Source organism: Heterodontus francisci, chromosome 7 (genome assembly GCF_036365525.1).
Source record: "Heterodontus francisci isolate sHetFra1 chromosome 7, sHetFra1.hap1, whole genome shotgun sequence".
In the NCBI taxonomy this organism is placed as follows: Eukaryota; Metazoa; Chordata; class Chondrichthyes; order Heterodontiformes; family Heterodontidae; genus Heterodontus; species Heterodontus francisci.
Window position 1 is genome coordinate 91,920,702 of NC_090377.1, and position 18,532 is coordinate 91,939,233.

Sequence of the window (18,532 nt, forward strand, 5' to 3'; positions counted from 1 at the left end):
AGGGGTAGGGAGAATTAATGGGAAGTAGCCATTAGTTTATTATGAAGGTTAAGTATTTGGGGGAAGAAGAATGCCATATATTCATTGGACAATAAATACTCAGAAATTAATTTAAAAGATCACCTATCACTGTTATTCTACATGCCCCATCATTTACTCTCTGACTAATTTAAAATAAAGAATATTAACATGTTTCTGCTTTGTATTGCAGATGGAGATTTATCTTTTCTCTTGAAGGCATTTTTTTGGTTCCCATTGCCTCCTTTGTGAGCATTGCATTTCCAACTTTTGACAGTTGATCTAATACTCATTTTAGGGTGTAGTACATTGGTCAGTACAGCAGGTGGTATTTGTTCATCAATCTTTCAATGAAGCTGCACATTCAAATGTAAGTTTATAACTGGACACTTGGGTTTTATTGCTTCCTGAACTGAAGTAAAAAAAAATGTGAAATCAGCTGTCAAAAATGAAGAAAATTTTATCAAAAATTCTGGAGCTAAAAGCAGCAAAGCAACTTTGAAAGGAAAAGATTTAAGTTAAAGAATAAATGCTTACAACTCTCTTTATAAAGTATGGCACTAAAATAAAAGGATGGGTATTACTAGCTACATCCTCAGCATCTTTCCCTCCCGCATGGGCCTTCATTAGTAGATGATTGAAGGTGTGCTCCCCAAGAAATCTCAGGGCAATTTTAACCTGGACCCTGGGTCAGCCTGCCTGCTTGAGGTGGTTGCAATATTCGGAAGCCTGGCCTCCAGGGAAGGAAGTAAGTAAAAGGTAGGGTGTAGTGCTGTGTTCTTAACTGTTCACTAAATGATAACTGCAGGCTTTATATTTAATTTAGTTTAGTTTAGTTTAGAGATACAGCACTGAAACAGGCCCTTCGGCCCACCGAGTCTGTGCCGACCATCAACCACCCATTTATACTAATGCTACACTAATCCCATATTCCTACCACATCCCCACCTGTCCCTATATTTCCCTACCACCTACCTACACTAGAGGCAATTGCTAATGGCCAATTTACCTATCAACCTGCAAGTCTTTGGCATGTGGGAGGAAACCGGAGCACCCGGAGGAAACCCACGCAAACACAGGGAGAACTTGCAAACTCCACACAGGCAGGACCCAGAATTGAACCCGGGTCGCTGGAGCTGTGAGGCTGCGGTGCTAACCACTGCGCCACTGTGCTGCCCCAAATTGGATTCAACACAAACACTATTTATTGCCTTACCTATCTACATTGCATGAACTCAGGTCCAGCTCTTTTCCTGACTGGTGTGTGTGTATGTGTGCGTGCGTGCATGTTCTTTACAAGCCATACATTGAGTATGCATCTCAAAATAAATATAAATAAAAGCAAGATACTACAGATGCTGGAAATCTGAATTAAAAACAAGAAATACTGGAAATACTCAGCAGGTCTGGCAGCATCTGTGGAGAAAGAAGCAGAGTTAACGTTTCAGGTCAGTGACCCTTCATCAGAACTGGCAAAGGTTAGAAATGTAATAGGTTTTAAGCAAATAAAGCAGGGGTGTGGCAAGAGATAACAAAAGTGAAAGTGTTGATCGGACAGGTCACAGAGAATAATTGACCAGAAGGTCATGGAGCAAAGGCAAATGGTATGTTGAAAGATAAAGCGTTAGTGCAGAGAGGGACAGAAAATGGACAGAAAAATGAAGAGCCCTGGCCCAAAGCACAAACATGAAAAAAAACAGTGGGCAGGCACATGGTAAGAAAAATGAATGATGAAATAAAACAAAATAAAATAAAAAGAAAAATGAAAAAAAATAACTGAAAATAAACAGGGGGGCCCGTCATGCTCTGAAATGATTGAACTCAATGTTTAGTCCGGTTGCCTAATTGGTAAATGAGATGCTGTTCCTTGAGCTTGAATTGATGTTCACTGGAACACTGCAGCAAGCCCAGGACAGATATGTGGGCATGAGAGCAGGGGGGAGTGTTGAAATGGCAAGCAACCGGAAGCTCGGGGTCCTGCTTGCGGACAGAGCAGAGGTGTTCCGCAAAGCGGTCACCCAATCTGCGTTTGGTCTCCCCAATGTAGAGGAGACCACATTGTGAGCAGCGAATACAGTATACTACATTGAAAGTAGTAGAAGTAAATCGCTGCTTCACCTGAATGGGATGTTTGGAGCCTTGGATAGTGAGGAGAGAAGAGGTAAAAGTGCAGGTATTACACCTCCTGTGACTGCATGGGAAGGTGCTGTGTGAAAGGGATGAGGTGTTGAGGGTAATGGAGGAGTGAACCAGAGTGTCATGAAGGGAACGATCCCTTTGGAATGCTGACAGAGCAGGGAGGGGAAGATGCGTTTGGTAGTGGCATCACGCTGGACGTGACGGAAATGGCGGGGATTGATCCTTTGGATGTGCAGGCTAGTGGGCTGGAAAGTGAGGACAAGGGGAACCCTGTTGCGGATCTGGGAGGGAGGAGTGGGGTGAGGATAGAGTTGCAGGAAATGGGCCAGACATGGTTGAGGGCCCTGTTAACCGCTGTCATGGAAGGGTGCATCATCAGAGCAGATACGTTGGAGTCGGAGAAACTTGGAGAATGGAATGGAGTCCTTACAGGAGGCAGGCAGTGAAGAGGTGTGGTCAAGGTAGCTGTGGGAATTGGTGGGCTTATAATGAATATTAGTAGACAGCCTATCCCCAGAGATGGAGCCAGAGAAGTTGAGGAAAGGTAAGGAAGTGTCGGAGATGGACCATGTAAAGGTGAGAGAAGGGTGGAAATTGGAAGCAAAGTTGATAAAATTTTCCAGTTCGGGGTGGGAGCAGGAAATGGCACCGATACAGTCATCAATCGGAAAAAGAGTTGGGAGAGGGGGCCTGAGTAGAACTGGACCAAGGAATGTTCGACATATCCCACAAAAAGACATGCATAACTAGGACCCATGCGGGTACCAATAGCAACACCTTTTACTTTAGAAGTGAGTAGAGTTGAAGGAGAAGTTGTTCAATGTGAAAACAAGTTCAGCCAAGTGGAGGAGAGTGGTGGTGGATAGGGATTGGTTGGGCCTCTGTTCAAGAAAGAAGCGGAGAGCCCTCAAACCATCCTGGTGGGGGATGGAAGTGTAGAGAGATTGGATGTCCATAGTGAAGAGGAGGCGGTTGAGGCCAGGAAACTGGAAATTGTCAAAATGACGTACGATGTCAGAAGAGTCACGGATGTAGATGAGAAGAGACTGGACCAGGGGAGAGAAGATAGAGTCAAGATAGGAAGAAATAAGTTCAGTGAGGCAGGAACAGGCTGAAACAATGAGTCTGTCAGGACAGTCCTGTTTGTGGATTTTGGGAAGGAGGTAGAAGCGGGCTGTTCGGGGTTGCGGGACTATGAGGTTGGAAGCTGTAGAGGGAAGATCTCCAGAGGAGATGAAGTCAGTGACAGTCCTGTGGACAGTAGCCTGATGTTTGGTGGTGGGGTCATGGTCTATGGGGAGGTAAGAAGAAGTGTCTGAGAGTTGGCACTGAGCCTCTACAAGGTAGAAGTTGGTATGCCGGACAACAACAGCACCACCCTTGTCTGCAGGTTTGATCACAATGTTGGGGTTAGACCTGACAGAATGGAGTGCAGCAAATTCAGAGGGAGACAGGTTAGAGTGAATGAGGGGGGCAGAGAAATTGAGAGGGCCAACGTCTTGCCGACAGTTTTCAATGTAAAGATCAAGAGTGAGTAATCAGCCAGAGGGAGGGGGGCAGGTGGAGGGAGAATGCTGGAGGCTGGTAAATGGGTCTGCTGGTTGGGGGGAGGACTCCTGGTCAAAGAAGTGAGCCCGGAGGTAAAGACAACTGAAGAAGAGCTCAATGTCATGCCGAGCGCTAAATGCATTGAGGTGAAGGCGTAAGGAGATGAAACTGAGTCCTTTGCTGAGTACAGAATGTTCAGCATCAGAGAGAGGAGGGTCAGAGAGTATAGTGAATACATGGCAAGGGTTCAGATCAGAAGGGATGGGGTCAAAGGGAAGTGAAGGGGAAGAAGGATCTGGAGGGGCATTAGTCCCCATCAGTTGCTGGAGTTTGCATTTCTTAACGCCTGAAAGGAAGAAAAAAAGTTTTTTGTTAATGCGTCGGATAAGACGAAGGATGAAATGAAACTGTGGAGTAGAACAGCATTGAGAGAAGGTGAGGTGGTGCTTCTGGAGAGAGAGGTCCAGTGTGTACATGTGGTGCCTCTAAAAATGGTGTCTTCTCCATGTCTGATGATGTCATCGGTTGCATTACTGGCCTAGGCTCTTAAAGGTACAGTTTCTTAAAGGTGAAGTCACCACTACATTATCCACTTCTTTTACAATTAAAGTTTCTCCTTTTTCTTCAAAGATTATCAATTACACTCTAGCTACTTATTGAACAAAACTCGGCTGGACTGAAGTTTGAAACTTGGAAGGGAGATGTTTCAGGCACATCACCCTCGAAACCAGACTTTGTTCCCATCTGGCTCTATTCATCATCGATGCATGACATTGTCATTAAATCAGACAGGTAATCAATGAGGTCGCAATGATCTTTTCTATGGATCGTGCAGTATCAATCTCAGCTGTGCTTGATTAGGCTGAGCTGCTTCTCGAACAGTTGTGGTGTGAAGTCATTGAAGTTGTCTTCATCACTTTCTTCTGGAATTGTTTCAGCATTGACATTTTTAAGGAAGATTACATTACCCTTCACAATGTAGTTTCCTCTCTTTGCTATGATCAAGTTCCATTTTTTCTGAACTACTGTAAGTAGGGCAGCACAGTGGCGCAGTGGTTAGCACCGCAGCCTCACAGCTCCAGGGACCTGGGTTCGATTCTGGGTACTGCCTGTGCAGAGTTTGCAAGTTCTCCCTGTGACCGCGTGGGTTTTCGCTGGGTGCTCCGGTTTTCTCCCAGAGCCAAAGACGAGCAGGTTGATAGGTAAATTGGCCATTGTAAATTGCCCCTAGTGTAGGTAGGTGGTAGGGAATATGGGATTACTGTAGGGTTAGCATAAATGGGTGGTTGTTGGTTGGCACAGACTCAGTGGGCTGAAGGGCCTGTTTCAGTGCTGTATCTCTAAATAAATAAATACTCTTGGGTCAAATGGTGAGCTAATTTTCAATGTTTTCTCTTGCCGAACCAAGTCTTTGTCTCCTTTTCTCACTAGCTTTTGTGTGCATCCGCTAGTCTGCATGCATCTTTATCTTCTGTTTTTGACTCTTGTCTCTATCCCTCAAGCTTTCCATTGAGCGTGCGCCATTAGGTCACAGAGTTATTAATGGCACAGAAGGAGGCCATTCGAGTTGAGTGGACGTGAGTGGCAGTTCGCACTTAATCTGTCTTCCATTCAGAGCAAAACTTGGTGATATATTTGTGGTCAAATGAGGGGTTGCCCTGTAGGCTCTTAGAAATCTAAAGTGTTGTTTCCAGCTCTTTCCTTCAGCAGGAGCTGTTCGTATGGTTTTCATTAGGGTGTGATCAAAATGTTCTACCTCTCCATTCGCTCTTGGTCACAAGGGTGTGATTCTTCAATAGGTGAATCCTAAATGGGTAGCAAATTCATGATCGTTAAGTGCCGGGCCATTGTCTGTTCTTACTGTATCAGATATCCCTTGTCATGTGAATACGGCATCAAATTTGGGTAGAATTGCTCTTACAAATGTCCATGTCACTATTTCTACCTCTGGATATCTGCTGTAGTCATCTACTATAACTAAAATGTATTCACCAGAGGGAAAAGGAACTAAAATAATCAGCTGACACTTGCTTCTAGGACCTCGCGGGCCAGGATGTTATCCTCAGTGGTTCAGGCTTCTCTATCTTCTTTTGTGGCTGCTTGGCATGGTATTCATTCTCTTACTGCTTCTCCTACCATTTTGTCAATTCCAGGGAACCATATCTTCTCTTGCAGAAGGCTTTTTATCTTTACTATTCCTTGAGGCGTTTCGGACCTCTCTCTGGGTTTTCTCTGTGCCATTGTGTTTGGTGTGTTTCTCTGGTGAAACCTTCCTCTTGTAGCATTCACAGATTCTGTCGATGATCCTGATCTGGCCTCAGGGGATTCTCATTTTATGTAATTTGCCTCTTTCTCTTCTAAGACTTCCACTCATCTTTTGCTGGCTTCCAGCGTTCTGCCAATCTTGAGTAACCTTTGCAAGTTTAACAATTCACCCTATCCAAGAGCTAGCTTGCCTTCTTAGTCTTGATGATTGGAAAGTCATGAAGATCTAGGAGATGCTTTCTTTGTCCACCTCTGTGAAGTTGCAATTCTGGCTCAGACTTCTGAGTCTTGTCACGTAGTGGTCAAGGGTCTCACACTTATCTTGTTTTGCTTGCCTGAAGACAAAACTTTCGTAGTGAGGATTTTCCTTCAATTGAAAATATCTTGTTAGAGCATTCTTTCCTGCTTTATAATGATCATTAGTTCCAGTGTCTGTGAGCGTATTGAAGATATCATCGACTTTTGGTCAAGCATAGTGTAGGAGTAACGCTCTCTTTCTTTGGGCTGCATTAATATTGAGTGCCACCATCAGGTGTTCGAATCTTGCTAGCCATTTGCGCCAGTGTGACCCTGGGCTGCTGTCTGTCTCTGTAAAGGCTGGCAGTTGTTGTGGTGATTGTTCCAGATATAAGCAAAAACAAAGCGTTTTTGTTCTGTTCCAGCCCAGGTTTTCTTTGTACTCCAGTCCATGTTTTCTCTCTGATCCAGTCCCAATTTTCTCTCGACTTTTTTTGTCCATGTTTGCTTTCTGTCCTCGGATCCTTCTGTGCCTCATCTTTATTTCTTTTTCTCCTCGTCGCCAGAAATTGTAGTGTTCTCAAGTCTTCAATAAATGATAACCATAGGCTTTATTTGCAGATTCAAAACAAACACTATTTATTGTCTTACTTATCTACATTGCATGATCTCAGATCCAGGTCTTTTCCTCGCTGGTGTGTGCTCTTTGCAAGCCATGTGTTGAGAGTGCCTTTCAAAATGGCATCTTCTCCTTACAAATGTCTGATGATGTCATCTGTTGCATCACTGTCTGGGTCTCTTAAAGGTACAGTTTCTTAAAGATGATGTCACCACTACACTACATTACATTACATAGGGGGAAGCAGAAGTGGCCCAGCATGCTTTCCTGGAGATGTGGGGAGATATTCTGCCGCTCCCAGCCCCATAAAAATTAAATTTTGGGATCTTCAGCCATGCACTGGGTGGATCATGCACTATGCATGCTCCAACCTACAATGGAAAAAAGGCACAAGGGCCACCCAGTTCAAACCACAGTAGCAATTGGGGTCCTAAGTGTGTCATGGGTTTGCAATTAATGTTTTAAATGGGCCTACTGCCTGAGCGTGGGGGAGCTCCTGCCGACCAGGAAAACATTGCCATAGCAGCAACGAGGCACTAAGTCATTGCCCACAATTTTCGTGGGAAGCCTGACGTTTCAACCCATCGGTTTCTCTTTTCTGATTCTAACCACGGAAATTCTCATGTGCATTAGGATGCGTCAGCTAAATCCAGTTAGTTTTTTTTTACCTACCTAGCAGCTTCTCTGCTAACATGTTGAGCTGGTCAGAATTCAAACCTCGTCCCACATAAGAGGAGAACTGCCAACTCAGCACTTCTGAAAGCTGACTCCAAGTGGCAGTGGGAGGATTGGTGAACAAAGCCAAATTCTGCAAAATGCAAGATACATAACAAACTTACCAACTCTTGTCTCAATATACTGGGTTAAAGACAGAATACGCTGGAAATACCCAGAAGCTCTATCAGTCAACAGAAAAGATAGGTTAGCATTTCCTGTGTAACCCTCTGTCAGAACTGAAAGAGTTTTTGTTGAAGGGTTATGACCAAAACATTAATCTGTCTTACTTTCTTTACATATGCTAGCAGGGAATTCCCAGCATTTGCAGTTTTTTTTTTCCCATACCGTTTATCTGTTATCAAACTGATCTAACTGAAGTCTCTTGTAAAAATGCATGCACTGTCATTGCTGTAAAAGTTATTGGTCAGACCCCAATGTATCGTCTGAAGTTCTGGTCAACGAATCAGAGAATAGATGTTAATACTCTCGAGAAAGTGCAGAGCAGCATAGAAAATTCCAGGTAGCAAGAATATGGAGAAAACTTGCAAAATTGATATAGGCAAATTATTCACTATTATGAAGCATTCAAGGACAAGCCCAAATTGAGAAGTTGAGTTAGAAGGAAAGTCAGCAATGTACCCCCTAATTTTTTTGTTTTGGAGTGCACGGGCTATTTACATACGTGGCCCCTTTCAATTTTTTTGTGCAGCTGTGCATTCGTGGTAATTTAAAGGGACTGATTTGTGCTTAACCTGCGCGGAAACTTTTGGGTTGCTACACAGCAGCGCAGTGTAGAAGCAACATTGGAAGTCAGCTGAACTTTTTAAACCAAGGAGTTTATGGAGTTGTGGAATAAGTTACGACGGAAGGCCACTGTTACAGATAGTATAAATAGGTCAATGAGTTAATCGGAACATGGGAACAGGAGTATGTCTTTCAGCCCATCAAGCCTGTTCCACCATTTCATCAGACTACGGCTGATCTTTACTTCAATTCCATTTACCTGCCATTGATCCATGTCCCACGATGCATTTACCCAACAAAAAAATTAGCACTCTCAGTCTTAAAAATTTTCATTAATCAAGCATCTACAGCCTTTGGAGTAGAGAGTTCTAGATTACCACAACCCTCTTTGTGAAAAAGTACTTCCTGATTTTATTCCTAACTGGCCGAGCACTAACTTTAAAGATTACATTGCTGGGGAGCAATATGACATTGAGGGATATGATGAGAACACAAGTAGGTAAGATTGATCTTTGTAAAAGGCACGTGCTTGGTTGGGCCTAATGGACTTTTCCTGTTGCTAGAAGTTCCTGCATTATTTATGCACATGTACTGTAAATCTTGTTACCTAGAGTAGCATTTCTAAAAGCTTATTTCAAATTTTTAATGTGAAACATCATTAAAGCTATCTGATTTTTGTTAATATATTAGTGAATGAAATTTAGAATGAAATATTTAGAATGAAATCAATATTTCATCATTTTGAAGGTAAGAAAGTGCAATTATTATGGAGGAGGCACCATGTTAGAAACCATTTCTCAGCCAACAGGAGCCAAGATATTAATGCAAATTAGTGAAAATGTTCACTTAGAATTTTCACTGGGGTATAAAGAAATTTATGGCTGTTGTCTTCCTTTCTGGAGTGGGAAGTGTCACTTTTTGTAAAACCTTTCACCTTGCCCCGTGATTAAATAGGGTCCCAGTTTACAAGTGTTTGTACATTGTTTTGATGCAGATTTAAGATCATGTACATTCAGCTCTTTTTTAGATAAAGGTACAAATAGAAGTTACCTTCCTTTTCTATGTAAACACTACCACTAAACATAGCAACATGCATGAATGTACATGAAAAACAATTGTAGTGCATCTAGCGAGCCTCAGAATTCAAAAACGGAACACAGAGCTCAGTACATTTTTACCTCAATTTATATTCCCAGCAATGCCTGTCCAACTTCCTCTTAAAATTACTAATGTTATCAGCATAAATTGCCTCTCTGAGCATCCATTAAAAATATTTTCCATCTTCTACTTTATGTAGTTATATCTGTTCTGAGCTTTATCCCATGCCCCCTTGTTCTCGGGACCGTGGGAAACAAAATCATTTAGGAGAAAAGAGCTGTTTATCATTACCAAATGAAAGGTGTTTCTTTTTGGGCTTTTTCTATTGGCTTTACCAGGGTTTCATATTTTTGCATTTGCACAGAGAACATACAAATTAACATAAATATTTTCAGTGGTGAAAATACAAAACTCATTATCCTGATATTTCTGGGAGGCAGCAAGGATCCAGGGGAAACCCGGCAAGCTCAATTTAACAGCAGGACCTCATTATAATTCTTTTCTTAGATTTTCTACCTGGCAGCCGACAAAATTGGCAAGATTGCAAGAGCGAGGGACCTACAGATCAGGGTTGGAGTTGGGGGGAGCGGTTGGGGGAGAGGTCTGAAATTGCAGTAGGGGAGAGAGGCCACGGTTGGCAGAGGCAAGGCTGAAGGCTTCCTTGGGAGACCAGTAGAGGGTGGTGGGGTGGGGAGAACTCCTGCACCACCTAGCCCACAGAGTGTTGTAAAAGGATTTACCTCTTGAGCCAGCAGCTCCCACCTCTGGGCCCTGGGATATCCAGCAAGCAGCAGTTAAATTTAAATCAGGCTCACAACTGCACTGTGGTGGACTGATTTAAATGTATTAAGAAGGTGTCCCATATCTCCAAGACAGTACTCTTGGCCAAAATGTCCCCCCTCTCCAAGCCAGGACTCTCAGACGGCATGCGACACATTACTGTAAAAGTGTGAAATGGGTGGAGATGCATTCCCCGCTTTACAACGATTAATCCCCGACTGTTGCCCACTTGACATGGGGGCGTTAATACAGAGGCCATTGTTCTCAAATGAGGCAGAGCAGCTCCCCTTAAAATTCTGTTTTTCTTAAATCAGGCCTGCCAACTAACTAACATTAAGTGCCTTAATATTCTTCTTATAGCCCTCACTTTCCACTTGCAACCTTCATTTGTCCTCTATTTAATTGCTTAATATTAATTAAAAATAAAAACTGTTTTTAGTTCAGATTTGCAGCATTTCCAAAGTGCTGGAAATACGAAGTAATTATTACCATTGATAAAGAAAAGTTCAATATTCCTTTGCAGATCTTGATTAGAACTGGAAATGTGAAGATAGGCAAGTCCCTTTTTAGGACTGAAGAACATGAATGGAGGAGGACAGTAAGAGTAAGAGAACAGTGTTAAGGGCAACAGTAACAGTAAGAGAACAGTGTTAAGGGTAATGAGGCAGGTTGCTGACTCCTGGCACAGCAAGTCAGTTAAGGGACTTATGGCCTGCAAGCAGGTCTTTGAAAGAGCTAAAAAACTGTTAGATAATATCACCTCCATGAGGCAACTGAGAGCTATATCAATGAATTAGACTTAAATGTAAGGGGGTGAATAAGACGTTTGCAGATGATGATATGAAAATTGGGATGTGGTTGATAATGCAGAAGAAAGTTGTAGACTGCAGGAAGATATCACAGGACTGGTCAGGTGGGCAGAGAAGTGGCAAATGTAATTTAATCTGGAGAAGTGTGAGGTAATGCAATGGGGGAGGACAAACTAGGCAAAAGAATACACAATAAATGACAGGACTCTGAAAAGCAGAGAATAATGGAGGAACTTGAAGTGTACATCTACAGATCTGTGAAGGTAGCAGGCCAGATAGATAAGGTGGTCAAGAAGGCATACAGAAAACCTAGACTCCAGGCCTCGGCCAATAATGTTAACAGCAATGAGGTTATGCCAGAATTTGTAAAACATTAGTTAGACCTCAACAAGAGTACTGTGTACAGTTCTGGTCACTACATTACAATGACAACTTATGTTTATAGAACACCTTTAACATAATAAAATGTCCCAAGGTGCATCACAGGAGCAGTATAAAATGTCATATCACACACAGTCACATAAGGAGATACTGGGGCAGATGACCAAAAGCTTAGTCATAGAGGTAGGTTTTAAAGAGCGTCTTAAAGGAGGAAAGCAAGGTAGAGAGATGGAGAGGTGAAGAGAGGGAATTCCAGGGCTTAGGGCCCAGGTAACCGAAGGCCCTGCCACCAATTTGGAGCAGTTAAAATTGAGGATGCACAAAGAGGCCAGAATTGGACGAGCGCAGATATCTCGGAGGGTTGTAGGGCTGGAGTAGATTAGAGAGATAGGGAGTGTGAGGCCATGGAAGGATTTGAAAACAAGGATGAGAATTTTAAAATCAAGACATTGCTAGGCTGAGAGCTAATGTAGCTCAGTGAGCATAGGGGTGATAGGTGAACGGGACTTGCTGTGAGTTAGGACGTGGGCAGCAGAGTTTTGGACCGCCTCAAGTTTCGGTACTGTGGCAGGAGTGGAGATCTGATTTGAGGGATTCAAACATGGAGTTCCAGGAAAGATGTGCATAGGCTTAGGAGGCGACAACATGCTCAAGGATTTGAGAGGAAAGGGTGGTTGCAAATGGGGTGGTAGTTTGCAAGTACAGTGGGATCAAGGGATTTTTTGTTTGAGGAGGGGGGGGTGGTGATGACGACAGATTTAAAGTAGAGAGGGACAGCACCTAGACAGAGAGAACCATTAATATTAGCTAACATGGGGACCAGGAGGGGAAGTTAGGTGATCAGCAGTTTAATGGGAATAAGGTTGAGGGAGCAGGAGTTGGGACTTATGGACAAGATAAGCTCAGATAGGGCATGAAGGGAGATAGGAGAGAGACTAGAGAAAGATGCAAGTTCAGGACTAGGGTAGAGGGGTCTTTAGAGGAAGTGTGGCCTGGTGGGCTAATGGAAGGGAGGGAAGCAGCAGAGGCAGCTGATTGGATGGTCTCGATCTTAGAGGTAAAGAACTCCATGAGCTCCTCATTATTATTGGAAATGAAGATGGAAGAAACGGACAGAGGTTTAAGAAGATGGTTTGTAGTGAAAAGAAGCCGAGGGTTATCTTTGCATTCCAGGACAATCCTGGAATAATCAGCAGTTTTAGCAGACTAGAGCAGGACTCGATATGTTTTATGTGGTTCAGCTAGATCGGTCAGTGAATGGCTAAACCAGTTGTCTGCCATATCCTTTCAGACAGTCACGGTTTTATTGGGGAATAGGGCACCAAAGGTGGAGGTGAGGGTGCGGTTGTACAAATCAGTAGTTCAGAAATGTTGTTGTGAATGGAGAGCCAAAGGCTAGAGAATTGAGATTTTGAAAGTGCAGCTATAAGTGAATTGGAGGATAGCTTTCTTCCAGGGGTGGATACAGAAGGAGGTAGGGTTGAGGCGTGGAAGGGGGAATGCAGATGGTGAGTGATAGAAGAAAGTGATCAGGGATGGCCTTATCTTTGATTGATACAATGGGACTAGCAAGACTACATGAGATGGCAAGGTCAAGGGGGTTACCATGAATATGGGTTGGGCAGTTTACATGGAGAGAGAAATTTAGGGAGGATAAGAGGGCCGTGAACACAGGAGAGAGAGCATGATGAGCTGAGATGCAAGCTGAATTCCCTGAGGATGAGAAGTCGTTTTGTGCAGAGGCTGCCGGAGGAAAGCAGTGAAGATATCTTGATGCGAAAATTTTTATTACAGGAAGGCTGTGAACACAGAGAAGGTTCAGAAGAGATTTATGAGAATGAAGAATTTTAGCTATGAGCAAAGATTGGATAGGCTGGGTTTGTTTTATTTGGAACAAATTGAGATGTATAAAATTCTGAGGGGCCTAGATAGAGTGGTAGAGTGGATAGGAAGGACCTATTTCCTTTAGCAGAGAGGTTATGAATGCATTGTTAGTGGGGATGTGGCAATGATGGGAGGGTAACAACTTGGATGTGGCAGCACCAGGCAGAGGTTGCTAGATAAGGAAGTAGTGGGAGGTGTTTGCGGACTGCCACTGAAAAAAGTAAGGAGATAAAGTTTTCTTGAGGACACCTGAGCTTTGGTGGGATGGGCATGGCTGCTTGGTATTGGGTGAGGGTAAGAGTGACAAGCAGCAGAAGGGGATTGTATGAGTGCCAGAACAAGGGAATCTAAGCACAGCAGGGAGCCTGGATATTTGTTCAAGGTTTCCAAGCAATGTCTTGGGAAAAACTATGTATGGGCCTTGCAAGAACTGTCCACATAGTGAGAATGAATTAAATGAAACCCTGATATTTAAAATACACTGAAGTGTTTATTTTAAATAATATAGGTTTCTCTAGGTCACTGTTGGAGAAATTATTTTAACTAATCTGCCCTGTAGCTATTTGCCTGCCTTTTCGCCTCCCTCTATTTAAGAGCCTCCTTAAAGCTCCCTCTTGGATTGAGCTTTTGATCACTCCCAGTCTTTCCTTAAATAAAAGCAAAATACTACGGATGCTGGAAACTTGAAATAAAAACAAGAAATGCTGTAATCACTCAGCAGGTCTGGCAGCATCTGTGGAAAGAGAAGCAGAGTTAACGTTTCGGGTCAGTGACCCTTCATCCTTGTTTGGCTTTGACATTTTTCATTCAGCCTTTGAGAAATACAATTTTCTGCACTAAAGAAATACTAATTGTTCTGGTAAATAATAAACTTCTAAAAATTTGAGAAGCAGAGAAATAGAGTTGGTTGGAGCTTCTCTGCAGTGCACTGGCACTGGAAGATGCAAAACTGATGTGCTACAGTGCCACTACTGGCTGAAGAATGTAATTACAGCATGATAAGTTTACATAGGCAGTGTCCATTATAAATGTGGGCATATGAACGTATAACAGAAAACATTGATGGGAAATGTGTGAAGATGTATGTTTTTAAGATGCTTAAGATAGATAGTGATTGATGTATACATTATTCTCATTTCTAGGCTGAAAAAAAAAACAAGAAGCTTAACTTACCTTGAGATCATTCATTAACATATTGTACCATATAACAGAAGCCCAGCCACTAGGCAGCTGACTCACGTTGGAGATGACCACTACAGGCAAAGAACTGGTCTGTTATTTAAAAACAAAGACAAACATAAGCATTAAGTTAACTCTTGAGTGTTCACATGTTTTGTGTTTTATGAGAAATATGAAGTTTCTATTATAGAATGCAACTTTTTCAAAAAAAAAAGTTTGCTCTGCCAAAATGTTACTGCAGCAAACTAACTACTAGAGCAATCTGTGAAGTACGAGACAGACATTAAATTAGTGGCAGGTGGTAAACATAAAGCTGAATTGACAAGAACTAGTTAAGAAGGTTGAACAGGAAGGAAAATTACAGCAATAATTACACTTTATGGAAAGTTTAATGATCAAATTGTCTCAGTAATTTGAAATGACAAAACCAAAGTCTGCACAAACAACTGATCAAAACTGAGAAATTTAAGTGATGCTTTGGATATAAAAGGGCAAAAAACTAAATGCTGTGCCATATTTTGGCATTCTTGATTTTTTTTTTCTGTGGGATTAAGTTTCACCTATTGTGTTTTAAGACAAAGTTTTAAAAAAGCCACAAGCTGCAGACATTGAAAATGTGTCCCTATTCTCTTACTATTTTAAGTTGATAACTCCTTATTACTGACTTCCTAATCAGAGGAAGCAGAATGCTCTTTTCACCACTTGAGACACTTCATAATTTTTAAAAAATTCTAAGTTTTCTCTGCTCTATCAGAAATGATCCTGAGCCCTGACTTTATCCTGGGGCAAGAGGTGAGCATGGGGCCAGCAGCGGCTCAAGCCAGCTCAGATTTTAACCCCGGAGTTCATTACAATATTCCTGGACTGACTCTCACTATAACCTGGCAGGAATGGTGTGGAGGTTGATGGGTAGAAGCAGGTTATCACACAGTTGCAGGCCACTGCAGCAGACCCACAAAAATGGCCTTCATCTGCTAAGGTTTGCAATTGGGGGAGAAAGGACCAAGCAGGGAAGCCCAAAGTTTACTTGTGGAGCCCAAAGAAGCACATCTGGCTCCTCCTGGCCCCAAGGAAACATAACAAATCTAAAATATCTTATTGGCCATCTTCTAGGCCTGTTCAGTGTGGCATCAGGCCTCTCCAACAAGGCCTAGCCACCAAAACCGGCGCTGAATACGCAACTGCGCATTAAAGTATAGTTGGGGTCCACTTGAACCATGGCTTTTGAATATTCATGAGGCCATTATCACATGTCTCCTGAAAGCTGCGAGTTAAAATTATGGGTGGCAAGAGTGCAGTGCCAAATGGGAGGCGGGGGAATGGCATTAAGTGAATTGCTCATTTGGAGAGCCGGTGGAGACACAATGGGCCGAATGGCCTCCTTCTGCACTGTAACAATTCTGTGATTCTGTGAGGTGCTGCCTCTAATTTAACCCCTGTTCTTCCTGGTCATGAGTGGAGGGGGGTGCGGATTAAAATCGGCCCTCTGCAATCCGAGATCTCTCCTCATAACTATAGTTTCCAATCCCTGGTATCATTCTGATGACTTCATACTGAACACTTTCAAAGACTTTAATGTTCTTTCTATAATGGAATACATAACCTGCACACGTTACTCTAAATGTACCCTAACCAGTGTTACATATATAATTTATATTTTCTTTACTTTTGTTAGCAAACTGAGCAAACTGATGGAGCTGCGGGCTAACAAGTCCCCAGGTCCTGATGGACTTCATCCAAGGGCCTTAAAAAAGGTGGCCAATAAGGTAGTAGATGCATTGGTGTTTAATTTTGAAATATCAGCTACATTCTGGGAAGGTTCCATCAGACTGGAAAGTAGCTAATGTAACCCCACTATTCAAGAAGTGTGGGGGGGGTGGGGGGGGGGAGGCAGAAAACAGGTAACTATAGGCCAGTTAGCTTGATGTCTGTCATCGGGAAGGTGTTAGAATCAATCATTAAGGAGGTTACAGCTGGGCACATCGAAAAACCAGGAATAGCCATCATGGTTTTGTGGAAGGGAAATCATGTTTAACCAATTTATTGGAATTCTTTGAAGGAGTAACATGCACGGTGGATAAAGGGGAACCGGTGGATGTACTGTACTTGGATTTCCAAAAGGCATTTGACAAGGTTATTGTGCAAAGTAGGAGCTCATGGTGTTGGGGCTTACAAATTAGCATGAATAGAAGATTGGCTGGCTGGCAGAAAACAGAGAGTATGCATAAATGGGTCCTTTTCTGAGTGGCAGGATGTGACAAGTGGAGTCCTGCAGGGGTCTGTGCTGGGGCCTCAACTTTTTACAATTTATACTAATGACTTAGATGAGGGGAGAGATGGTATGGTAGCTAAATTTTCAGATGACATAAAGATAGGTAGGAAAGTATGTTGTGAAGAGGGCATAAGGAGGCTGCAGACCGATTTAGATAATTTGAGTGAATGGGCAAAAATCTGGCAGATGGAGTATAATGTGGGAACATGGGAAGTTGTTCACTTTGCTGGAAGAATAAAAAGACAGAATATTACTTCAACGGAGAACGACTGCAGAATTCCAGGGTGCAGAGGAATCTAGGTGTTCTCGTGCATGAGTCACAAAATGTTAGTATGCAGGTACAGCAGTTAATAAAGAAGGCTAATGGAATGCTATCCTTTATTACGAGAGGAATTGGAAATAAAAGTAAGGATGTTATGCTTCAGTTTACAGGGCATTGGTAAAACCACATCTCGAATACTGTGCGCAGTTTTGGTCTCCTTACGTAAGGAAGGATGTAAATGCGTTGGAGGTGGTTCAGAGGAGGTTTACTAGATTGATACCAGGTATGAGTGGGTTGTCTTATGAGGAAAGGTTGGACAGACTGGGCTTGTTTTCACTGGAGTTTAGAAGAGTGAGGGGAGACTTGATTGAAGTATATAAGATCCTGAACCGTCTTGACAAGGTAGACGTGGAAAGGATATTGCCTCTTGTGGGTGAGTCCAGAGCTAGGGGGCACTGTTTTAAAATTAGGGGAAGACCTTTTAGGACAGAGTTGAGGAGAATTTTTTTCGCTGAGGGTTGAGCGACTTTGGAACTTTCTGCCTCAGAAGGTGGTGGCGGTGCGGTCATTGAATATTTTTAAGTCGGAGGCAAGGGAATCAAAGGTTATCGGAAGTAGATGGGAGTGTGGAATTCGAGACACAAACAGATCAGCCACGATCTGATTGAATGGCGGAGAAAGCTCAAGGGGCCAAATCACCTATTTCTGCTCCAATGCTTTCATTTATAAAATTCAGAATACTACTTGCCTTTTTATGGCTTTATCACCTTTAGGGCAATAGAGACATACTATTTAGCAAATTAGGTACTATTTGGAGAAAAACGGGATTTACAGAGAGAGAGTGAGTGTTGCTATAATGTGTAGAGGAAACAATAAGAAAAGTAACAAACAATTCAGAGGGAAACACAATCAGCACTGTAGAGGGGAAGAAAAGAGATTAAAGATTCCCAACTGATAAGTACTATTATTGTATGTTAATTTGGAACATTGTGCTCATGTACACATAATCAGCAATTTTTTCAAGGTAAAAATAAACGTTATATCCTCTTCCATGAGTACCTGCTGAACAGATTTGTGGATGAGCAAAAATTTTCCATTAAAAGATTTGTGAGCCTTTACACGTAGGAACATAGGAGCAGGAGTAGGCCATTGAGCCTTTCCCGCCATTCAATATGATCATGGCTGATCATCCACTTCAATGTCTTTTTCCCCCACTATCCTCATATCCCTTTATGTCATTTGTATTTAGAAATCTGTCAATCTCGGTTTTAAACATACTCAATGACTGAGCTTCCACAGCCATTTGGGGTAGTGAATTCCAAAGATTCACATAACCTCTGAGTAAAGAAATTTCTCCTCATCTCTGTCCTAAGTGACTTCCCCCTTATTTTGAAATTGTGCCCCTTAGTTCTAGACTCCACAACCAGGGGAAACATCTTACCTGCATGTACCCTGTATATCCCTTTAAGTATTTTGTAGGTTTCAAAGAGATCACCTCTCATTCTTTGAAACTCGAGAGAATACAAGCCCAGTTTCCCCAATCTCTCATCATAGAACAGTCCTGCCATCCCGGGAACAAG

At 42.6% G+C, this 18,532-nt stretch overlaps 1 protein-coding gene across 2 annotated transcripts in view; it reads right to left on the reverse strand.

Moving 5' to 3' along the window:
• LOC137372151 (signal transducer and activator of transcription 4-like) overlaps positions 1 to 18,532 on the reverse strand; it is a 107,007-nt gene that overhangs the window by 21,067 nt on the left and 67,408 nt on the right. For both annotated transcript variants that reach the window (XM_068035653.1, XM_068035652.1), the window contains 2 exons: positions 14,413 to 14,511; positions 7,499 to 7,634 (listed from right to left, as the gene is read on the reverse strand). In XM_068035653.1, coding sequence (XP_067891754.1) covers positions 7,499 to 7,634; positions 14,413 to 14,511 — 235 coding nt within the window. The remainder of the gene's footprint in view (positions 1 to 7,498; positions 7,635 to 14,412; positions 14,512 to 18,532) is intronic.